General features: G+C 34.6%; 3 protein-coding genes across 5 annotated transcripts; 1 reads left to right on the forward strand and 2 right to left on the reverse strand.

Moving 5' to 3' along the window:
* The first annotated feature begins 7,445 nt into the window (after positions 1-7,445).
* Positions 7,446-13,668, forward strand: LOC113768418 (intracellular protein transport protein USO1-like). 3 transcript variants are annotated; one of them, XM_027312765.1, is made up of 11 exons: positions 7,446-7,591; positions 7,984-8,064; positions 8,718-8,777; positions 9,431-9,533; positions 10,345-10,403; positions 10,515-10,915; positions 11,994-12,129; positions 12,275-12,442; positions 12,545-12,660; positions 13,047-13,219; positions 13,326-13,668. In XM_027312765.1, the coding sequence occupies exons 2-9, from the start codon at positions 7,984-7,986 to the stop codon at positions 12,626-12,628; spliced, it is 1,092 nt and encodes a 363-aa protein (XP_027168566.1). In that variant the 5' UTR covers positions 7,446-7,591; the 3' UTR covers positions 12,629-12,660; positions 13,047-13,219; positions 13,326-13,668. The 3 variants fall into 3 exon arrangements, with proteins under 3 accessions (XP_027168566.1, XP_027168563.1, XP_027168565.1); XM_027312762.1 differs by having other exon boundaries at positions 10,345-10,915; XM_027312764.1 differs by having other exon boundaries at positions 10,345-10,915; positions 13,117-13,219.
* A 2,019-nt stretch (positions 13,669-15,687) lies between these two features.
* On the reverse strand, positions 15,688-20,592 carry LOC113769284 (pentatricopeptide repeat-containing protein At1g09900-like). Its single transcript, XM_027313745.1, has 4 exons — positions 20,479-20,592; positions 19,252-19,272; positions 19,017-19,103; positions 15,688-17,013 (listed from the first exon to the last, which is right to left on the reverse strand). Exons 1-4 carry the CDS (start codon positions 20,590-20,592, stop codon positions 15,688-15,690), a joined length of 1,548 nt encoding a protein of 515 aa, XP_027169546.1.
* An 864-nt stretch (positions 20,593-21,456) lies between these two features.
* On the reverse strand, positions 21,457-24,413 carry LOC113769285 (LEAF RUST 10 DISEASE-RESISTANCE LOCUS RECEPTOR-LIKE PROTEIN KINASE-like 2.4). Its single transcript, XM_027313747.1, has 2 exons — positions 23,679-24,413; positions 21,457-21,702 (listed from the first exon to the last, which is right to left on the reverse strand). Exons 1-2 carry the CDS (start codon positions 24,411-24,413, stop codon positions 21,457-21,459), a joined length of 981 nt encoding a protein of 326 aa, XP_027169548.1.
* Positions 24,414-25,549: the final 1,136 nt, after the last annotated feature.

The following is a 25,549-nucleotide window of genomic DNA, read 5'->3' on the forward strand; positions in this document are numbered from 1 at the left end:
ACCAAAATTCTCATCAAACTTTCCCTTTGCCTCCAACTCCCCTTTATTGAGTCCCACTCCAGATACACCCATAGTTTTAAATAGTAGAGATAACAATTTTGCTAGAGTATATAGAAACAAACACTAAAATCATCATAAAAACAATACCATAGTAAGAGTTTGAGAAACCGTAGGTTTTGCTGTCGAAATATATGGGACAAGCAACCCTTTCATGTTAACGAGGGTTTTATTTGCAAGAAAGTATCAAGAGTAGGAAAGTCTCCTTGCTAGTTAGTCCATAGAAAATTCTACATAATTTGATCTATCTACGGCATGAAGCAGAGGCAATTATAAGGAAGAGAAATCGTGACTGAGTGCAAATTGTTAAACAGTTGATATTCAAGTGAAGGGAGGACATCCTTTGTTGTTGGGGGTGCCAAATGAAAAAGTAATAAACTTGTGCATGTGATTGATGACTTTAGTTATTTTTCAAAAAAAATGTAATTTGACAAATTGTTGGTCCATTTACATGCCAAAATAAAGGATAGAAAGTGTTACTCTGTTTTGAGATGGTTTACTATTCCAAACCATTAGTTTTTATTTGTATGACAAATGAAAGTATCAAGAGTACGAAAGTCTCCTTGCTAGATAGTCCATAGAAAATTCTACATAATCTGATCTATCTACGGCATGAAGCAGAGGCAATTATAAGGAAGAAAAATCATGACTGAGTGTAAATTGTTAAACAGTTAATATTCAAGTGAAGGGAGGACATCCTTTGTTGTGGGGGTGACAAATGAAAAAGTAAGAAAATTGTGCATGTGATTGATGACTGCAGTTATTTTTCGAAAAAAATGTAATTTGACAAATTTTGGTCCATTTACATGCTAAAATAAAGGATAGAAGTGTTACTCTGTTTTGAGATTGTTCGCTATTCCAAACCATTAGTTTTTATTTGTATGACTTTATTCAAGGGCAAGAAAACAACAAACTATTATTGATGGCTAAACACCACATGTGTGGGCAATAATTATTTGTATTGCGGTGAAAGAAGTAATTTAGAAGAGCGAATAATACAAGAGTTGTTGCAAAACAGCAAGTACTTATGCAATGTGTATACAAAAAAACATGTGTAAAAATTAAATAACTAAGGTAAACCATAATACAGATATGTCTAGTGAAAAATTTGAATAACTACTTGTGAGTTTGCAAATAAACTTGTATAGTGTGTACAAAATAAATAACAATGTACAAATAAAGTAACAATGTGTAAAAATTAAATAATCATTAGTAAATCATAATAATCAATGTGTATAAAGTAAATAACAATGTGCATAAATAAAATAATAATTTGTAAAAACTAAATAACTAAGAGTAAACCATAATACACAAAATAAGTGGGGTCATTACTACTTGTAATTTTGACCATTAATGTAAAGGGAATTAAACATAAGATAAATATTTAAACGTGCTAGGTAAGTTTTTGAGTTCATGCTAGCTTGATAATAAAATATACAATTAGTTAGGTGGCGTCACAATTATTGGTAGAGTAGAAAATAATGAGATAGTATGTATTTAGGCTGTTAACATATAAGATTTATGAGTTCATGTGTTAAAAAGTTTGAAAAGGGGAGTAATTTATACAAAAATAAAAAAAAAACTGATTAATTGGAAGAAAATTTTACATGTACTTATTCCATGTATTATTATTATTGGGAAAATACTCTATATTCACTACTTTACAAATTATTTTTAGTTTCTATAATTTTGAATTCACTGGTTGGGCAAGGTTCAATGTAAAAATATGTACAGGATGGCACATAGGAAAGGAAGTACATCCAAAAGGTAATAAACAAAGAGAAGAAATTGAAGCAGGCAAAGTTGCAAAATCAGCCTATAGTAAAGTTGAAAGTATGTGGGACTTCTAGTTGTTCAGTGGATATATTGCATTAACCATCTTTTGTCTGAAATTTCATAATAATATTTTATTAGCTTATTGCACTAGCACTACGTATTGTACAACATATTTATACATGACTTTCTATCTAAATTATCCCCATCAGAATGGTTTGATAACCATTTTGTAGAATACCAAACTAAAGAGCGTTGTAGAATGATTGAACTGTATGTAGTACAAATCATGCAAAACGTAATCAATTTGAAACATGTTGTAAATCTTGTTAGTATGGAGTAAGTTTAGACAGTGAGCAATCAATTTGGAACTTGTTCTTACTCCTATTGGTCAATTTTGTGATGTCGGTTGGGTTGGTACACCATGTCAATATATGCATAAATTGTATTCAGTCGATTGTAAGTTATATCTAATTGGTTCTAATCTCAGCAACAAGTTTAAGTGATCTTCTGAACATTATACATCCTATTCAACAAGTTGGAGTCATTGTTAGTATAGATTCACAAGTTGTTGAATATAATCACATTTCGATTGAATTACACGAACAAATTAATACTGGTCAACTACAGATAATTCATAGACTAGTATGAAGAATAGAAATAAGACAAGTATTTTAGTTTCTATAAGTTATAATCTAATTCAAATGAAATTGATTGAATTACATAAAATAATTAATATTGGTCAACTACAGTTATTCATAGACTATATCGAGAATTAAAAGATGATAAGTATTTTAGTCTTAATAAGTTCCAATTCAATTCAAATAAAATTGGTTACATTCTCCGAATCTATGTGCAGTTATGAAACCAACATTGGTAAATTAAATACATAAATATCGTTCTCTTTGTGCTCTACATGAGAATTGTCATTGAAGGCAAACATTTTCGATGATGGAATTGTACATTGGTATGATCACAACAAGATATCTTATACTGAAGGCTAGATGAAAGGCTAGATGAAGTGGTTGAGGCACCAATGATATACGCTTCGATCTATTTGTATACTTGAAAGAGATTGCTCGTCATGGAAGCAAACATTTTCAACGGATCTAACTTGTGGGTTTTTTCAGTATTTTTTTTTTTTTTTTTTCAGTTGGAAGGTGTCCCGGCTCACCCCGACTAATCCTACCAACCCCGAGGAGAGCGGGCCCCACCGATCCTCAGGAAAATACCCCAGGCAGTCCAAGCTCGGAATCGAAACCAGGACCGACGCCTTAACGAAGAACGTGAAGTCCGCCCGAGCTGCCCGTGGGGTTTTTTCAGTATTTGTTAACTTGTGTTTAGTGGAATACTGTTTCTTAGCTTTTCATACGAAAGTGTACATTGACATAGTCACAACATTGTATTCTGTACTGAAAATTAGATGAGGCATCAATGGTAAATGTTGCTGACCACCTATATGTGAGATCTATACAAGTTAGTCTTAATAAGTTCCAATCTAATTCAAATAAAATTGGTTACATTCTCCGAATACAAATATGCAATTATAAAAGTAACGTTGATAAATTAAATACATAAATATTGTTCTCTTCATGCTTTGCATGGAGATTGTCATGGAAGGCGAACATCTTCGGTGATGGAATTGTAAGTTAGAATGGTCACAGTAGGATATCCTATATTGAATCATAGATGAGGCACCAATTGTACGGGTTCTGATCCACCTATATACTTAAAAGAGATTGTATAATGATTTAGAAACTTATATGCTAGCATGTACAAAATAAATAATAATGTGTACAAATAAAATAACAATATGTAAAAACTACATAGTAAACAATGTAAAAAACTAAACAACCATACATTAATGTGCAAAAAGAGTTTATATGGTGTGTATAAAGTAAACAATAATGTCTATAAACAAAGTAATAATGTGTAAAAACTAAATAACAAAGTGTAAACCATAATAACCACTATGTACAAAGTAAAAAACAATGTATACAAACAAAATAACAATATGTAAAAACTAAATAACCAAGAGTAAATCATGATACATAATGTGTGTAGTGTAAAAACTAAATGACTATGCTTGAGTTTACAAAGAGAACTTGTACAAAGTGTACAAAGTAAATAATAGTTTGTACAAATAAGAAAAGAATGTGTAATAATTAAATAACCAACGGTAAACTATAATAAAGAATGTGTACAAAATAAATCATAATGTTTACAAATTAAATAACAGTGTGTAAAAACAAAATAACTAAGGGTATACTATAATACCCAATATGTATAGTGTAAAAATTAAATAATCATACTTTGAGTGTGCAAAAAGAGCTCATATAGTGGTTCAAAAATTAGTATGCTAATGTGAATGAAATAGACAATAACGTGTACAAACAAAATAATAATGTGTAAAAATTAAATAACTATAGTTAAATCATAATAAACAATGTGTACAATATAAAAACTGAATAACTATGAGTAAGTTACAACAAAACGCTTATTATAATATAACCATATGTCTAACCATTCAGTTACTACTGACAAAGAGTTTATTGCATCCACTCATTCAACTTTCCTTATACTGACCCAGATAATAAATTTTCTGAAATAACTAAGCAAGATTACTTTAAAATCACCATTACATAATATATCCTTGGTAAGCTATGTGTAGAGAGATTATTAATTCAATGATCCATTATAAAAAGGAAAACAATAATTTGAGGAGCACAGTTGTAGCAAATGCATATGTAGCTATGAAATAACAAACAATAAATATTGTATTTGAAATTGTGAACAAAAAGACAATTTTTGTAGATACGCGTGTTCTCCAAAAACGGGTAATTACATAACCCTTGTAATTTTCAAAGTATTTTTCACTATATATTACAAATATGATAACCAAATTGTCTATAATATCAGCATTTACCTTCAACAAAGTCGTCCATGTTTTGGGTTATAGATGAGTCGCCTACAAGTTCTAAGCATATATTTGCCATCTGATGAATGATTCTCTCAATCATTCTAAAGTTAAATCGACCTATATTGCTCCTGCGGATTTTCCACAGCTATTTCTTGTACCCCTTCCCTCCAAAATTTATTTGTGAGTGAGTGGAAGATGGAGATTTAAAACTCTATTGGGAAATTTGTGAGAAAAGAGAGTAACAAGGAACTGCAGCATCATTGTTTCAAATAAAATAGATTTTTGTTTGTGAATGTTTGACCCCCTATTTTTTGTTCTAAGAAAATCCACTACCACCAATTTCTTCCTATCCTTTCAAAATTCAAATACTAGTTTTAAATCCTAGTCCCACCAAAATTTTCTTTTCAAATTTGGATTTTGAACTTTGGAATTTCATCAACGGCCAACAAAATGTTATAGAACTAGAGTATTTCTGGCTGTGCAAGGCACAACCAATGCCCAAGGTATTGTGTAAAAAATATTGAAATGTGTTTTTTTAATAGGAAAGAATCTAAGCTGAATATCTTCAGGTATAGTGAGCTATAAGAGGATGCAAACAGAAGAAAATCCTGTACAATAAATATTGAACAATATTAATCATCAATTGGAGAATTTCAAATACAAATTGTCCCTGTTTACTCATTTGTAAGGTGTAGAAAGAAATGCTTACTCTTTTGTTTCCAATACATAGCAATCTATCGATTAGTTAGCTCTATTACAGTCATATAAAGGATACATTGAGTTAATAAGTGAAAGCAAACAAACTTACAATTGGAAAAGTATGATTAACAGGTGAAACACAACAAAACTCGGGCGCAAAAATTGTAGCATATAGAAAAGGAATGTTAAGAATTACTGTACATATTATTCATTGCTAGAGAGACTTATATGACATATGAGTATTAAGAACTACTGTACATATTATTCATTGCTAGAGAGACTTATATGACATATGAGTATTAAAACGCACTGCTCTATCAAAAGATATTGGAGCAGTGGACTCTAATACTGCGTTTTCAGCTCGTCAAGCTACGATTTACAACTTTGTGGCTCTGCTAATAGCAGTCATTAGCAGGTGAGGTAGGTCCTAGTAAGTGTAAGTCTTAGAATGCATTGCTCTATCAAAAAATATTGGAGCAATAGATTCTAAGACTACAATTCAGCCATGATAGACCTACACCCTCGAATTGAACATGACAACAAAATGAAATCTACAAACATGCTTCTTCTCAAGCAAAAAGAAAACGAAGCTGAAACAATTGGAAGGAGAGGGGAAGAATGCTAGGCAAAAAGTCAAAAACCACTTCTGGGCAATGCTAGTTTCCGCTTTCTTAGACCAAAAAAAAAAAGGCAAGAGATGAGAAAGACTGAGAAGTAAATCTGCAACTTTTTTCTACAAAATGGCAACAAGCGTTAGGAACCAAACAATTAATTTGTAGTCAATATAAAACAACAAAGAAACAAATTCAATGGCTATAAACTCACAAAATCACAAGAGGAGATGGGTGTTTTCACCATAGTCATCTCATTTCAATCATTCTGGTTTTTGTAGTGAAAGTAAATCGAAAGTTGTGATCTTTGGGACATCGATTGAAATTTGTGAAGGTCTTTCTTGGTTAATTACTGAAGGAAAGCGAAGGAAAAGTGGGGAAAGTAAAATGAAGTGCAAATGGAGTGTTTTGCTTTCCTGTCATCGGTGCTAAAGTTGTTTGACTTTTTGGCTTCTTGTCACTTTTCTTCGTTGAACCAGAAAGAGAAGAAAGGAAAAATAGAGAAACGGGAAACAGAGAGAGAGAAAGGAAGAAGAAAAAAAATGATGGGCTAAAGTTGTAAAATGAACTACAAATAGAGTGTGTTGCTTTCCTGCCATCAGTGTTAAAGTTGTTTGACTTGTTGGCTTTTTGTCTTGCATAATGGAGACAAACAAGAAGTGGAGAACAGAGCTCATGCCGGTAAAGACTGAGAAGTAAAGCAAAAGAATATGCGGAAAAAGTCAGAAATAACCCTCAATAGTTAGTTACTGTTTTGGGGCTAGTTATTTTTCTCTGGACAAGTTAGTAATTTCATGTAACAAGACAAAAATAACCTCACCAATGATACACTGTTCGGAGAACTAATCAAGATTCTCAGGGCATAAACGGAAGAAAATTTTTCTCCCTCTCTTCAGCCCACCACGTGGCTAAACCTGAGAGTAGAAGTCTTAGCTTTTTATACATATGTAAGATAAGTTCTTTCTATTTTTCATTTTTTGCTTCGCTTATTGAAATGACGTAGTAACTTATAGTAGTATTACGCTGTGATCATCTCTATTTTTATTATAGAGGACGTGACATCTTCTTGACCGCTCATGTTCGTTCCAGTTGATCTGAGCCTTTAAAATTTCTTGAACGGTTTTCTGACATCCGTCCAACTCCCGTATCTGACTATGATGAATCCTCCGGTGTTTGCAGTCTAGGTCCAGGCTCAAGTCCATTCGTATTCTAATACGATCAACCCGGCCCACTACATGAAAACTTAGCTAATTAGTGGTCCCTACTTTTGAAATTTTGAGTACTTTTTTACTTTCCCCTTTTCAATTTAATTGGCCACCTGATGTCTCATTCTATAATCAGCTAAGCAAATTTCCCAAAATTTTCTTTTTTTGGTAGAAAAAATTTCCCAAACTTTTAAATCTCTTTTTTTCAGCCTTCTTCAAGTCAATTCAATTCAGGTTCATTCTTCTTGGATTTCACTAAAAATTCCTGCAAATTCAATCTCACATACCGATAGAAAATCATTTTGGAAATTTCAAAGCACCAATAGGTATGCCCTTCCCATCCCGTCATCGATGAGTATATTGATTTTTTTTAATCTTGAATTAGCAGAAGATTTATGATTATTTTAGAAAGTAACAATGATGGGTCATCAAGAATCCCTCCATTTCATGAATTTTCTTGCACAACCTTTTTTTCCTTGGCCACAAATGCATGTATCAAGCAAAGAAGAAAGTCTTTATTTTTATTTTCTTTCTATTTTTTTTCTTTACAGAAACCTTTTGTTGAACACAGTTTGCTGATTTTTTTTTTTTTTTGCAATTGTTTTTGCGTCAATGAATTGTTTCAGGAGTTTTAGCAGGTGAGATATGCATAATTCGGTTAAAGAAACAAGTATTCTTTTGAATTTGTTCATTTTGGTATTTGTTTTATGTTTTGCAGATGTCTAGTCAATCCAGCAGTAGTAGTGAGAATTCCTTTGATGCTGAGGAGCTTTTCCAATTTAGGACTCGATGTAAAGAGGTAAAAGTTTCAGTTTTTATTATCTTTTTCCCTTTTATCTTGCACAGAATTTGGTAATTGCTGCTTAATTTAAAATTGGAATGAAGATTAAGTTGGAAAGAAAAAGTTTTGTATCAAACATTCTACATTAGTGTTTAGTTCATGATTTAATTTCAGAAACATTGAAGAGAACATTATAATCATGTGCCGGTCTCTGTGTATGAAAATTTTACTGTTGGTTTACTGTTTTAAAACATTAATGAAAACCTTTTATTTGTTCATCAAGAGAAATTGAAGAAATGTAGAAGAGTCCAGTTGCTCTTGCACTCTAGTGAATTGTGTGGGACCTAGATACTAGCTATAAAGTGAATTTACTTCTTTTTCTAATGCTCTGTCTGAGCTGTTGGTAGTGACTGCATCACAATCTTGGACATTTTCATCTTTTCCATCCTATAGCTGTTGCCTATTTTCTTTCTTTAGTCCAGAGAGGAATCTATGCATTGGATACGGCCTTGTAAATTTTTAGTATTATAACTTGGTATAGATGTTTTCTGCTCATTGGTACTTATGTAAGCTGCTAACTGTGGATAAGATGATGGATCTGTCATGTTGAATGGAGATCTTTCTGCTGCTGGTATCATTGATTTTTTCTGCTTTCTATGTTTTCGTTGCAGTTGAGGGAAGAAAAGGATAAGTTGAAGGATTCACAATCTCAGAGCTTTGAACTGATTAGAGTAATTTCTTTATTCTTAACTCCTCCATTCAAGAAATTTGCATAAACAATGATGCATCACGTTCTAATCTCTTTAAAACTCCTTGCTTTTGGGATATAGCATGTCTGCAATCGCATTCTAATAAGCAAAAGTAAGACCCTCCATGGTTGAGGTTATCATTTAACTCATATCTGTGGCACTATATTAGTCAAAAGCTGCTGGAGATTTAGTGCTTAAAATTCTGTTAATTGTTACATTGCTGCTTTTAGCTTTCTGATTGTAGCAGCGATGAAATCTAGATTCTGAGTGCTTTTGTACGTAATATTACTTGAGTGTAAGACTTGGAGTATACGTCTTTCTTGCTACCTTTCAAGTAGGTCGTCGACAAAAGTACCATGTATTGGAAATTCTTTTTAGTGTCCACCTATCTTGCTTATAGCAGAGAAATGCTTATTAATTGCAATATTTGTCAAATTTTGTCGTTAATGACTCTTAGATGAGGTAATGTTTGTCTTGTCTTTTATTTTTGAATATGATGAAAGTGAACGTGAGAGTTATCTAACTACTGGATTGCTAAAATGTTTTTACACTACCAAGTATAGCCAGTATTGGGATGAAGCAAGACACAAGCAGCTTCTAATAATGGCCTGACTATTTAAGTTCCTTTGATTCAGAGACTGGAACTTCACGTGAAGACGCTGTCTGAGGCCCAAACAGAAGACAAGAAACGCATAGAGCAGTTAGAAAGAGAGCTCAACAATTCTTCCCAAGAAATAGGTGCTATTTGTACTTCTCTTTCAATGCATTTAATTGTTCAATCACTGTTCTAGAAGTTGTGGCACAGATTCCAATATCTTAGTTCTTTTTATTGCTTGTAAAATTCTAGAATCTGTCTGCTGAAGAGAAGTAGATGATAGCACGCCTCTGGTATCTTCTCAAGTATTATGTTCATCAACCACCCTTAGAAAATTATTCTGAGAAAAGATGATTATTTAGTAATGTACAGGCTTCTTTAATGCTTTCTACAGGCCATATATTTCTCCCATTGTAATGTTCAGATATTCAGAAGCTTGCTTTAATGCTTCAACTTTTAATAGGGCGGCGTTTTTGCCTTGGTATGAGTTTTCTGGTGATGGGCCTCTAATACTTTACTTCCACACTTTATTTGGTAGTCTTGGAGGTTGCTGAAAACCTGAAGTTCTGCTAACAGAGAAATTTTCTCTCATGCGTGTTAATGTTCTTGTTTTCTTCTGTTTAATTGCTTAGTTTCTTTATTCTTCTCAAGCATGGAATTTGTTGGGGATGCAGCGCTTAAAAAACCCCTAACTGCCGTAAGTACATCACATACATTCAGGTTGCAAGAGATGATTTTCTATTCTGTCAGCTACTAGGATACACCTACTAGTTGTAGATTACCCTATGAACTTCCATGTGGCCTCTTTCTCATTGGACCATTCCAAGTGGATATATGTACAGTATTTTTCCCTTCCCTTGTTTTCAACAAGTGTATTATCAGGCTATAGTTTATCTTCCATTCACCTAACCTGGAGGTCTTCCTAAAGCTTCTGTTTCAATGCTATCCTTGCAGATTATCTGCAGGATCAACTAAATGCAAGAAACACACAAGCAGTCTGTCTCGACGAGCAGGTTTGCAGTCTTCAGTTGAAACTTGCAAACATGGAAATTCTAGAGGAGGAGGTCATAAGGTTAAGGGAGGAGTTGAGAAATTCCAACTTCGAGCACTCCTTCTTGATGCAGGAATTGGAGAATAAAGAGGTGGAGCTACAAAAAGCGATCCTGTGTATAGATAGATTGGAGGAGTCAATTTCATCTGCTGGACTAGATTATCAATGCGAAATAGAGAGCATGAAGCTCGATTTATTAGCCTTGGAGCAGAAATTTTTCCAAGCTAAGAAATTACAAGAAGAAACAGCCCTAGAGAATGCTCGGATGAATAATTTGATTCAAGACCTTAGGCATCAACTCCAAGATGAAAAGAAGACCATTCAGTGCTTAGGAAAGGAAAATAAAGATCTAACTTTAATGTTCCAAAAATCCAAAATGGACACAAAAGTGTTTTGCCAAAAGGTGGAAGAACAATTTCAAGGGTCTCCAGTGGACAAGGACCTGTCCTTGAGTGAATTAGGAGAATATATTAGGTATATTGCAGCCTGGATATGCACTTAACAAGTATACATTTATATGTGTACATACATTTGTAGGTATTAAAGTCTCATCATTTCTTATTTTCCTTAACAAAAATTGTTGTTCATATTTGGGGTCAGCTTAAGGAGAGGTCATTGCAATAAAGTTGATAAATCTTAAACAATAGCTTCATGGTTTGGGTAGCACTTGATGCATTCTTACCCTACAAAAGTTTAAAAGCCACCAACATTTCGGGGAGGTGTCTTGCTTGTTAAATGTCTATGTTACTCGGACTCGGGTATGAGAGTCCTGCAGACATGGGAACTCTTGTGCAAAATGAAGAGTTGGACATGGATACAGCAGGGTGAAGTGAAGAGTCCGAGCAACATAGTTAAATGATAATGCACTAGTTGGTAAGAACTTAAATGAGGCTGGAGGACTTATAAATTGGGTGACATTGTAGGTCATCAATGTCTGCTTTAGTAGATAGTAATTTGTTTTGTGATATCATTGCAAGGTGAATTGATGCTTGCCAAATTTAGATTGCTGGATCTGGTAAAGAATGTGTCTTAATTACTTGAAACCATCACCAGATGCCTCTGAATAGTTGGTTAGAATTGAATTGTGGAAGTCAACTCTTTATCAGCTTATTATGGAATTGACAATGTGAAAAAATTTTGAAATGAAAGTTGGTTTTACTTATTCTCATTTCTTCTTCTTCCCCCCCCCCCCCCTTCCTATCCCCCAATAAAATTCTTCATGGCCAAATTCTGGAAGTTTCAAACTGCTACTAGGGATAGGAAGCTCTCTGGAATACATGTGGCGGGAATTTTCTTTTCCTACCCCAATTTCCTGATAACTGGCTGGAATTATAAGACAATAACCATACTTATTCATGAATGACATGCCTTTTTCTGGATGTTGATCCTAATTGAACTTCCACATTCTGTATGCTCAACTAGGTCACTTATTTTTAAGTTTTTAGCTTTCTAGTTGAATACCAACTCTTCATCATCTTATTATAATTTATTTGTCTTCTCTCTTTTGGTTTTTTGAACTTAATATGTTATATCTGCTGTATTTGTTTTGAAGAACTTGTGGAGAAATTTTGGGACCACTCCCTTCGAAACTTGTAGTCTTAGGAGATTCAGATGCAGAACTGAGGGAAAAGATGTACAAAATGTCACATCAAGTGCATCAATATGAACTTCTTGTAGAACGGCTTAAGGTATGTTTACACTTCCATGAGGACATGATTTGTCATATTAGTGAACTTGATAGCAATCAAGTCAACCACAGTATGATAATTAGAAGTGCAAGTGGTCATGCATTTTGACAGACAATATCTGAGATGTTTATTTTGATGGTGCTAGGAAGAATTAAAAGAGGAAAAGCTAAAAGCAAAAGAAGAAGCCGAGGACTTGGCACAGGAAATGGCTGAATTAAGGTATCAAATAACAGGATTACTCGAGGATGAGTGCAAAAGACGCGCATGTGTTGAACAAATATCATTGCGAAGAATAGCTGAGTTGGAGGCTGAGGTATATGTGTTTGAAATGTCTTGCTTTTATTCCTCTTTTTCCCCCTGTTTTTCTTTTTTAACTTTGTAGCTCTTGATCCTCATTGATCTTGTTTTGATGTAGCTTGAAAAAGAAAGGTCCAAAGGCCTTGATGATGATGAGCACAAGAAGTCTATCACTGTTTTTAGGCATATGAGTGCAGCATGATAGACATAACTACCGTGTCCAGTGGGTTTGAGGTTAGTTATCTGATTTTTTTTTTTATTTTCATTTTATATTCTTCTCAAGCATAAGAACATCTACCTTCATCGTCTGTTTATTCTTTGTAGTCCTATGTCGGGAGAAAAAATTCACCAAGGAAAATTTTGTTTTTGCTAAAAATGTGGTCTAAAATAACTTGATAGTGTAGTGGAGTCCAGTTATTTTAACTCGTTGCGTCATCCCCATGGTTACCAAGCCTTTTATGGCAAGAGACAAACCATGTTTCTGCATTCAATTGTCTCCTGGTAGTAAGCTTGAGGTAATAGTGAGGTGACGAAGCTTCTTTGTATGACTTATCTCTCTAATATAACCATTTGTCATGCGATGTACATAGACAACCATATTATTGAAAGTTTCTTCACAGATTTTGATGCATGGGACGGCATTTGGAACCATTCATCCTTACAAGCTTCAAAATATTGTTTGATTTGTAGTCGGCTTCAAGTGATAAAGCACCAGCGAGAAATCTTTGGGTTTTCATTTTCCTACCGCTGTTGTTTCTCTATGGCTTGAAGCTGTCTTTATTTAACATAACAGGTTGGCTTTCCATTTAATAGCTTTTCTAATAGCTTAATTTTGCTAAGATACAGTATACATGCAGAGCATTGGGACATTGAGTAGTTAGCTGCTACTATTTTTCCAGATTCTTGGTGCTACACGCTCTGAAGAACATGCAAGGTGTATCAGAGTTCTCTATATGCTGGATGATGCTTTTGCTAGCTTCTTGTCTGGTTCTGTGAAGGCTTTTCCAGGTTGTGGTGATGCGATTAATCTTTTGCAAATTCCAGTTCCTGGTTCTCTCTCTCTCTCTCTCTCTCTCTTTTCCATAAATTGCTGCTGAAAAGAACAAATAATGCAGCATTTTACCAGTTGTGAGATAGAGGAGTGAACAATCTTTTAAGTTATAATCTACAAATGTAAATTATGTATGTATTTATTGTATTTGCTTTAGGGGAAAACTTTATTCAAGGCACTCGTGAGAGTAGATCCCTGACATGGCAATTAGAATGCAATTACATAATAATAATAATAATAATAATAATAATAATCTATACTATATATAAAGGAACAGAAAGGGGTTTGGGGTAAACGTTTATTGGTACTTTATGAAATTTAATTTTACTCTTATAAAAACAACTTTTATTTTAACTATCTTTCAACTATTTAAGCATATGTTTTTAACATAATTATCCCCAAGCAATATAACTATTAATGTGGAATTTTTTATGAAAAAAATTTAAGAGATAAAGTGCTTCAGCAATAAAATTTTTTACATAAAATACTCGATCGTGTATTTTTGTATTGTGCACATGTTGGGAGTGCATTTATCACTAATAATAATAATAATTGAAATGCCGTCGTGCGGGTATTAATGCGCTTGTGTGTTAAATGTCGGATTCTGTTGGCCTCCTTGACAAGCGAGAAAGGGGGCGGTGTACGCCCAACAAATATCATCCTATACTTTAGTCCAATGTAGGGCTGCAAACGAGCCGAGCCGAGTCGAGCTTTGAGCTAATCGAGCCGAGCCTCGATTAAATTTTACCAAGCTCGAGCTCGAGCTCGACGAGCTGGCAAATTTCGAGCTCGAGCTCGAAAAAAAATAAAAAATAATTATTTTATTTTAAAAAAAATAAATAAAATAATATTTTTTCTTAATAAATAATAAAATATTAAGGATATATACGTAATTTTACTATAAAAATAAAAAATAAAAAAAATATATATAATATACGTAATTTTATTATTAAATAAAAATAAAAATAAAAAAAAAATATATATATACCCAAGCTCGCGAGCCGGCTCGCGAGCTAACGAGCTTAATATTCTGAGCTCGAGCTCGACTCGAGCTCAATTAATAACGAGCTCGACTCGAGCTTGATTCGAGCCGCTCGCGAGCGGCTCGAATCGTTTGCAGCCCTAGTCCAATGCAAAAGGAAAGAAAAGCAAATTATTGAAATCATCCAATCAAGAAGCAAACGGCTACATCTTTAAGCTTAATGACATAGTGAATGCCCAATGTCTTGCACTTGTGAAATAAAGAATATGAACTACCAAAACTAATAGGATGGAAATCGGGTAAATTGTAAGCTAAGCTATTATGCTAAGAAAAAATGATGATTGAGAAATTGTAGTTTTTTATTTTGGGTATAAAACATAAGTCAATATTATTAATAAATAAGATGAAAATTGTTCAATACAATTTGCTTGATAAAAAAAGTTGAACTAATGACAGAAGATACATAGAATAAGTCATATGTCACAGATATCTGATTTCAAAAATCATTAGATTTAACATATAGATTTGGAAAAACTCTTAAATCTGAAAAATAAAAAACGTGAATATATGTATGAAATAGGAAAACAAAATGTATCACAATGAGAATTTTTTAAATAAACATTTTAAATAAGTAAGGCCAAGACATGGCCTGAGTCCTTGCTTACATATATGTATTAGATTAGATTGAAGTGATCAACAAATCCAGAACCTCTCTACTGGTTTAAATTGGGCTATATCAGTTTGGTATTTTTTTTTGGTAAGTTTTCAAATGAATGGTTCAAATCATACCGAACTGATGATGCCGATTAGTACCACTAAGAACCGTTATATAAAAACACTTACTGTAACACCTCGCGTTCAATGGATTGGCAAAATAGTCTTTTGAATTGGAACCACAAATTCAAAATGATTAGGGAAAATCGCCAATTTAGTCCTCAAACTATTTTACTAAAGCCGATTTGGTCCCTAAAAGTTTTATCGCACCAATTAAGTTCCTTAACTAAAATACTTGTGCCAATTGAGGACTTATACGGCGTCGCCACCCAAAACTCATGTATCTGTACAGAAAACAACGGCCAGGCAGGGGCCTTTTTGGAAGTTCGCATCCTAATTTCTACGGAAAGCAAGATAGAGCTCATTTTGCATCCGAATTGGGGGAAACCTGTGAAATTAGGGATTTTCCAAGACAGAATATAGCTGCTAGCATCAGTGGTAATAAATAGTTCATCTACGTTCTACCATTTTGATGCATTTTTCCAGTGAAAATATCCAATCCAATTTGAAGCTTCCCTACTTTAGTTAGACCTATCAGCAGAGAAGTAGATGTGGAAGCAGAAGGAGTAAGACCAAATTTTGTCATTATGTTATACACTTCAAAAGCTTTCTCATGCAGTCCTGCTCTGCTGTAAGCACAAATGAGCGAATTGATGGCAATTATGCTAACAGGTATGCCCTTCTCAAGCATAGTCTTCAGTAAGTGCAAAGCCTCATCTAACCTTCCTGCCCAACACAATCCTGAAATGGACATGTCAGATATTGAACAATCAGGAATCAAAGCCATCATAGATAATTCCCTTAAGAACCTGTTGCCATCATCTTCCCTCCCATATTTGTAGTTTCCTGCAACCAAAATGTTAAAAGTTATACCATCAGGAGCAACTCTCATATTCCGCATTTCCTCATAGAGCATATTAGCCTCACCAATTTCTCTTGCCTTTACATAGCCATCCATCAAAGCATTGTATGTCACAGTGCCTGGTGAAACACCCATTTCTTGCATTTCTTCAAACATTTTCCTTGCTTCTACAATGTTGCCCTCCTTGCAGAGTGAATTAATAATTGTAACAAATGTGGCAGTGCTTGGTTCACAACCGCTTTCCGCCATAAAATGCGCCCAATTCAGAGCATGAGATGTCCAGCCTCTCACACAATATGCACTTATTAGCAAATTATGTGCAATAACATCAGGTTCACAACCATACTTCCTCATCAAAAACAACAAGCTTTCTCCTGTTCTAACACACCCTTTTCTACAAAAGCCAAGAATCATCACATTATACACAAAAATATTCGGGCAAGGTCCCCTTTGGATCATATCTCTAAATAACTTCCATACACTACCATAATCACCAACTCTAATTAGCAGCGCAAAGAAAATGCTAACAGCTGATAAACTTGGTCTAATTCTGACCTCCCTCATTCTATCCCAGATTTTCAATGCTTGGGAACCCATATCTGCATTCACAAACGCCCTCATCAAAGAATCAAGAACCGAGAAATCTGACTCATACTTGCTATGCTCTCTCCACATAAACTCTACCAACTCATTACTCCTACATTCACCAATTCTACTACTTACACAAGAGAGAACATCCTGTGCCATCAACCTCAACCCCTCAGCAGCCAAGACATGTGCGACAATACAACACGACTGGGCTATGAATTCCGAAGCATCACAGAAGACCAACTTGAAAAATGCAAATGAGACTTCGCGGTTTTCAAATAATTTCAAGATTTCTACAAGCAAATAGGGGCAAACCCCCAATTTCTTCCGCTATTTGCATGCAAAATGGGTTTCTGTCTTGGAAAATCCCTAATTTCACGGTTTCCCCCAATTCGGACGCAAAATGGGCTCTGTCTTGCTTTCCGTAGAAATTAGGTTGCGAACTTCCAAAAAGGCCCTTGCCTGGCCATTGTTTTCTGTACAGATACATGAGTTTTGGGTGGCGACGCCGTATAAGTCCTCAATTGGCACAAGCATTTTAGTTAAGGAACTTAATTGGTGCGATAAAACTTTTAGGGACCAAATCGGCTTTAGTAAAATAGTTTGAGGACTAAATTGGTGATTTTCCCAAATGATTAATCTAAATTTATTAGTAACACAACAGGTTGGACATTATATGCCAATGCTTTTCCTTTTCCTTGGTCGATTTTTCACTTTTAAAACTTTGCGTTATCGCAAAATCCAACTATCCACTCAATTGTGCGCGATGGCCGATGTCCAATGTGGCATTTAGTCTCGCATCTATTGGGTTGGGATAATAACCTTTTGAGTTGAAATCACAGGTTCAAAATGGATATAATCTTTTGAGGTGAAATCACAAATTCAAAATGAAAAATTATTAGTGATCCGATGGATTCTGAAATTATATACCAATGCTATGACGCAAAATCCAACTATCCACTCAGTTGTGTGTGATGGCCGCCGTCCAATGTGGTGCTTAATCCCGCATCCAACGGATTGGGATAATAACCTTTTGAACTGAAATCACGGGTTTAAAATAAAAAAATTATTAGTAATCTGATGATCCCAACATTATATACCAATGCTTTTTCATTACATGACATTAAAAATTATGCAAGATTTGTTCTGATATCATTTGTGATATGCGCATCCAACGAACTGGCCTAATAATCTTTTAAGTTGAAACTACGGAATCAAAATAGTCAACCCAAAATCACTATTTGGTCCGATCGGGTTGGATGTTATATACCAATGATTTTTCTTTTTCTTTTTCTTGGTAGATGTTGGATATTTCAGCTTCAACCGCACATGCCCCTTGTCTATGACCAACGCGAGACCTTTTCTTTTTCTATTTTCCCTGAGCGGTTCTATCCTTTCATAATTCTTTTTTTTTTTTTTTTGTTGCTCGAAGTGGAGGGTTACAAGCTAGTATGAAAAGCTCATTTTCCTGAAAGACCTTAACGGGCCAAGGTAGGGGTGGCAATTCGGGTCCAATCAGGTTGGCGGGTCGGGCCAAGATTCGACCCGTCAAAAATCTGTTGACCCGAACCCGATCCGTCAACCCGTGACGGGTCAGTATATCTGACACGAACCCGAAAATTTTGGGTTGGCGGGTCGATCCGAAATGACCCGAAAATTAATTTTAATTTATTAATTTATCACTATAAATTCTAATAAAATCAATTTCTCACAAAATTAATTACATCATCAAGTAATAAAAATTTAAATAAATAATTTCAAATCAAATCCAAAATAAATTAAACACCGTAAAAGTGTTTTATCCCAAACCAAATATAAAATAAATTAAAACGAATTATATTATTTGTCCAAATATAATAATTTTAACTTCACACAAGGTAAATAAATTCATTTAGGATTAAGTAATTAATGCCTTTGAAAAAAAAGAATGATTTAGTTTAGCTAGATAAAATAATATTTATGTTTATTAAATTATTTTTAATTTGTAAACGGGTCATATCAGGTCACCACGGGTTGACCCGAAATCGACCTGTTTTCTTTTCGGGTTCATCGGGTTCGACCCGAACCCCCAAAACTTCAACCCAAACCCATTAATTTCGTGTTAGGTTCATGTCATATTTTCGGGTCGTGTCAGAAATTGTCTCCTAGGCCAAGGTTCAAGTTCTTGAAGTTAGCTTTAGGAAACTATATGCTGACAGAAGGTTCTAGCTTTATTGACCATCATTCTTACCATATGGATAAGTAGTATTGTGGTAAATAGCCTGTTATTACCATGCCAAAGGCTTCCTATTTCTTCCTGCCCATCAAAATATCTCCATCAAAAATTGCAGCACCATTTCTATTGTGCCCATCAAAATATGATTCAACAAATTATCCCTATCAAAAATTGCAGCAGCATTTCCATTGTACCCATCAAAGGCCTGTAAATTGGCAAAAATAATGAGGTCATAGTATGTGATACAAACTTATCAGCTTCATCGAGCACGTTATCCAAACACAATCAACTACTTCCTGAAATTGAGATTACTAGCCAATTGATACTATTGTCATTTTTCATCAATTGAGAACCTCAACCATGTCCAAGTTCCACTACAGGAGATCATCACACAGAGCCCAGAAAACAGGGCTTAAAATCAGAAAGCAAACACCTAAGCATGTTGCAGACTCAAGTGCAAAATCAGGATATTGGTCTGCTCTTTAACCACTACAAGTTTATATTCAGATAAAAGGTTCCTTAGAGATATTACTCACCGCAAAAAACAGAGAAGGTTGTTGAAGGATTGCACAAAACTCTCTAGCAATCTGTCTTTGTTGAAACATATAAGTGATTTTTCTCAAGTTATACCAAAAGAAAAAGGGCAAATTACACTATACCATCCTGAGGTCTAGTATTATTTTACATATTCCCCCTATGGTTTCAAATGTTATATATAACCCTCTCATGATTTGGATTAAAGTATCAAAATGACGGAATTTGTAATCCATAATAGAGTCAACTAAAATATCAAAAATACCCCTATGTAAAGTTGAAAATTATTTATTAACCATCCACATGGGAGTTATGTATATATATTGAAAATCATAAGGGGATTATATGATAAATTACTAAATCATAAGGGGGTTATATAGTAAAATATAAAATCATATGGAATTAGAATGTCATACATATTATGTTTATGTATTTTGATCGCTTCATCCATTTTAATTTTTAAACAAGGATAATTTTGATATTTTTATAGGTTCTGTTATGGATGATTATTTCCGTCACTTTGAAATTTTAATCCAAACTATAATGGGGCTATATACAGCTTTTAAAACTATAGGGGGATTATGTAATAATTAGCTATACCATAGGAGGATAAAGTGTTATTTACCAAAAGAATTGTTAGTACATACAACCGTTATAAGTTGTAACATCATTCTTCAATTAAAGAGTAAATCTTATATACACTGACAGTGTATATACTATTATTGCTTGATTCATGACATGTGTGTAAAAGTTGAATTTTAAAATCAAATTTTACATAGTTATCATTCATCCAACACTGTCAGTGTAAGAAAGATTAATCCTTAATTAAAAGAGACACACATCATTCTTTAAAGGAACACATTTGTAAAACTAATTACAACTACAAACTTTCTCTACCTCTCCAACTCCCCGTACACTTGAGTCTTTTCTCTCTTATTTTTCCCTAACCAATCCTTTCTTTTCCTCTTCTTTTTCTCTCTTTGTTTTTTTCTATCCTAAGCTCCCAAAACTGGCCGTTAGTCTTTTCCTTTCCACTCGTTAAGAACTTCAATTTCTGAATTCCAATCCCATTCTTCCGTGATTATGATTATACGGCTCGGCTCAAAATCAGAATCTTCAACTTGAGAATTTGGGAGCTCAACTAATATGCAACATCCCATCGATCAGTCAATGCTCTCACAATCTCCTAATTCTCAAGAGCTTTCTATTGACACAGTGGCAAATATATTACAGTCACATCTGTTGGTCAGACACCACAGTAGATACAAATATCTCTGGCTGACTCAAAAAAAAAAAAAAAAAGATCAAAGCGAAAATTGAGCAGAAATATTCAAGGTGCAATTCACTTCAAATCCAGTAGCCGTTTTCATTCGATGGCATCCTTGGTTGTCAAGACAATGAGAGCAAAGCAAAGAACCTTGCCAAGGCTTTGACCTTTAAGTTAGTGGAGAATATGGAACTGATATGCCTTCAGTTGGGGAATATCAGTCTGGCAAGCAGCACATATGAAGGTAGCAGTTGTTGTTTGACCATTCGAGATTTGCAGTCACCATTTCTCAATCTGAAAAAATACAGGAAAGAACTTGACAAGCTCTGATGCAACGGATAATTTCTCTGTTTCGACAGTTCAATTCAACTGATAATTTCACGATGATTACAAGTAAAAATCAAGAGAACTTATGTAGGTGAATTCTGTAGACTCCACACAGTTATGAACTATAATCAATACTAACAAGGAAAAAGAATCATCTAGTTTTTTTCTTAACCATATATCGATAAAGGGTAAACTTATCAATTCAAGAATCAAGTTCACTGACACCTCTAGAGGTCTAAAACTAGTAAATGACAAAAACGTGGTCTTTACATCTACATAGTGTTAGCGTCTTCTTTACTTGCCTTTATAGGCATGAAGGGGGAGCTTCTGCATTTTCATCTCTAAACTTTTATTTGGGATTAAAAATGAAACTGAGTGGAATTTTAGCAGAAACAGGAGTCCAGTTCTTCTTTCGGTGAAATTGCTAATATTACAAAATCATGAGACTATTCCAGATGGATATATTGTTGAAGAATCTTCTGATGCTCCTGCTGGAGAAGACAAGAAAGGTTTGGGAGGGATTTCCAAGACCTGGAAGTTCCCCTTCTAACATCTCCACAACCTTACTTATTGATGGCCTGCTCAAGGGATTAGTTTGTATGCACCACAGGCTCACTATTATCATTTTCCTTGCAAGTTCGTTCTGCTCTTCATTCCAAATTCCATACAGTCCAAGCTCTTAGTCACCTCGATCTAGTCTTGAGTAACTCCAACGAGGAAAGTATATTTCACTACTATGATCTACTCCAACATCGATATTCTTTCTTTCTCCAACCATCTCAAAAACCATCATCCCATAGCTATAGACATCAGACTTACGAGATACCCCTCCAATGTTTTTGCAAAAAATTTCATTAGCAATATATCCAACTGTCCCTCGTGCACCTAGTATTGAGACAATGCCCTCTTTTTGATGGTAAAGTTTAGCAAGGCCAAAATCAGAGATTTTGGGACAGAAGTTTTTATCTACGAGGATGTTACAAGGCATTATGTCAAAATGTAGTGCTCTAGTATTGCAACCACGGTGCAAAATCCAATCCTCGAGCTATGCCTACTGCAATTTTGTACAATGTTTGCCATCCATGTTGACGGTTTGTCAAGGATTTTTCCACTATAGGCGAACTTCTCAAGGGATCCATTAGGAATGAATCCTTGTATGAGAGCCTTTTTGCTACCCTGGAAATGAGTACTTCCTTCAAGAGAAGTAGGCAAGAATGACTAAAATAGCAAGACCACTAGTAGAAGCAGCTGTATGTGGTACAACTACTTAGAGGGGCTAAATTTCCTTTATGGTTTGCAATAGATAAAGTGCGTGCAAAATTCCAAAAAGGAAATTTAGCCCCTCTAAGTAGTTGGAAATTTAACCAAAAAGGAAAGTGCGTGCAATAGATAAAGTGAAGCTTTTCAGTTCACTTGAGTTGTTAAAAAGGAACATTGTAAGGATGAGCAGGGAAAAAAGAAACTTAACAAATAGTAGTAGAGAAAGAAGATCACAGTATTACATGTATGATGCTTAAATTGTAGCTTTTGACGATTGACCTATACCGATCAGAAATAACTTTATCATCATCCGCTAGATTTGACATTGACACTTCAGATCAAAAGTTAATGATCGGAACAATTTATGGTCCCTTCAAATAAGATACTGATCATTTTCAGCAGTAAACCAATATCGCAGGAATAACTAGAAGGTAATTAGTTTTTAATCGTGCTTATTCCTTTTGGATTCATTGTTAAGCATCATTTTAACCGTTAAGAGTTTTTACTGAGTCTCAGTTACTCCCTTGAACAAAAAGCAAAGATTTCATTGATAATGCATGGATGATGTAGAATCAATAGCAAATCAGCAAAGCACTTAAGTGGACTTACAAGCCCTCCAACTTATACCCAAATTTAGGTCATGCACTAATGGAATCACACTATAAATTTTGATCTTTTCGTCACCTCCTCATTTCTTATTTACTTTACTTCAAGGGTGCATGTTTTTAATCTTCTCTGCTTCATCCGGTGTTTCACTCGAAGTTGAGTCATATCATCCACATTTATCATCAACATGAAAACTTGTGCTTCCCCTTTTGAATCCTTCAAATCAATGGCAACCTGTGAGGCATCATCGCCAAAGTCACTTAGTTCATAAATTTTGTTGTCTTCTTCCACTTTTGGTTTCAACTTCAGCACCCTCTCTTTCTTCTTCTTAGCCTTTTGATCAAACAAAATTTCATCTAGATTCTTAACCTAGCTGCGTTTCTTTTGGGTTTTAACAGTTTCCTGGAGGCAATAGGCTTCGTTTTGGACTCAGTGTCTATTGATTAATTAGTGGTGATTTACAAATATTATGTCCTGAAGGTAGAATTATTGTAACTCCTCGTCATTTGACACTTACCCCTTTTTTATTGTAGTTATAACGTGAAGAAATCACAACTTTAATTATATTTTTTGATTGACTATATTTCGGATTTTGAAGCTTCTAATCTGAATAATTAGAAACAATCATTAGAAAAGAAAACAGATTTTGGCAGAAACGCAAGTATTTTCGCAGATTAGAAAAGTCGGTTGGAAGGATGAGTTAGTATACACCATAAGCTCACTATGATCATCTTCCTTGCAAGTATTTTCTCCTCTTCATTCATAAGTCATAACTCCATTAATTGCATACTCATCAACTTGATCTAGTCTTTTGTATATCCAATCGGGAAAGTACATATCACTGCTATGATCTACTACTCCAACTTCAGTGTCCTCTCTTACTCCAACCATCTCGAAAACCATTATCCCATAGCTATAGACATCTGACTTGTGGGATACCCCTCCAATGGTCTTGCAGAAAACTTCCGGGGCTATGTATCCGATGGTTCCTCTTGCGCTTAAAATTGACACAATGCTTTCTTTACCAGGGCAAAGTTTAGCCAGGCCAAAATCCGGGATTTTGGGAGTGAAATTTTTATCAAGAAGAATGTTATGAGGTTTAATATCAAAATGCAATATTCTAGTATTGTATCCATGGTGCAAATACTCCAATCCTCGTGCAATTCCTACTGAAATTTTGTACAGTTCTTGCATTCTTAGTTGATGATGTGTAGAGGATCGTCCACCGTGAGTGAACTTATCAAGGGATCCATTAGGCATGGATTCATATATAAGAGCCCTTTTGCAACCCTGGAAACAGAAACACAGAAGAGTAACAATGTTGACATTGGAAGTCCTGCTAATACTTGCCACCTCATTGATAAATTCTTCTACACTTCCTTTTGATTCTTTCAAAACTTTAACTGTCACAGGACTTCCATCGTGTAACATTCCTTTGTATACACAGCCATAGCCACCTTGTCCTAGCTTGATTTTGAAGGAGTTAGTCATCTTCTTTATCGCAGGGTGCCAGTGATCCATAATTCTTGAGAAAGTCTTCCAACATTGTTGAACTTCTCCCTTTTACACCAAATACCTAGAAATGAGTACTTCCCTTGGGAGAAGTAGGCAAGAATTACTAAAATAGCAGGATCACCAGCAGAAGTAGCTCTATGTAGAACAAGAGCATGCCAAACAAAATTCCAACTACTTAATTAGAGGGGCTAAATTTACTTTTTTGTTTGGATAACTATTTGAATGAAAGTTGAGGTATATGGGGGCGATGAAGATTTGACAAACCACCAGCAGTGTACAAGCAAGCCAAAATAAGATGTTAGGTTGAAACTTGGGAGGGAACAAGAAAGGCTTACAAAGTGTGAGTCTGAAAGAGGCAAAGGCCAAGATTGATTACCTATTGCCACTAAAATCACCAAATGTTTCTTTGTTCCTGCAAGTTGTCATTTAAGAATCAGTTTTCCAGAGCAACTCATGAAATGAAAATCTTATGCTTGTAATGAAATATCCAGTGATGACTTCCATAAATTGGCTTGTATAAAGCTAAATGCTAAGTGGAAAATCACTCACCCATCCAAAGTGCATGCATTAAAGAAAGTGCAGCTTTTCAATTCACTTGAGTTGTTAAAAAGGAACATCGTAACAATGAGCGGGCAAAAAGAAACTTAACAAATAGTAGCGAAGAAAGAAGATCATATATTGCATATATGATGCTTAAATTGTAGCTTCTATGATTGACCTGCGCCGATCAGAAATAACTTTATCAGCATCCGCTAGATTTGGCATTGACACTTCAGATCAGTTACTGATCAGAACAATATATGGTCCCTTTCAAATAAGATATCGATCATTTTCAGTGGTAAACCAATATCACAGAACAACAAAAACATAATTAGTTTTTTAATCTTGCTTTTTCCTTTTGGATTCATTATTAAGCATCAGTCTAACCATCAGAGTTTTTGTTGAGTCTCAATTACTCCCTTGAACAAAAAAGCAAAGATTTCATTGACAATGGCATGGACGATGCAGGATCAATAGCAAATCAGAAAAGCGCTTAAGTGGACTTACAGGCCCTCCAACTCATATCCAAATTTAGTTCATACACTAATGGAATCACACTATAAATTTTGATCTTTTCGTTGCCTCCCATGGTTCAAAGACAA

Source organism: Coffea eugenioides, chromosome 4, assembly GCF_003713205.1.
Source record: "Coffea eugenioides isolate CCC68of chromosome 4, Ceug_1.0, whole genome shotgun sequence".
Lineage (NCBI taxonomy): Eukaryota > Viridiplantae > Streptophyta > Magnoliopsida > Gentianales > Rubiaceae > Coffea > Coffea eugenioides.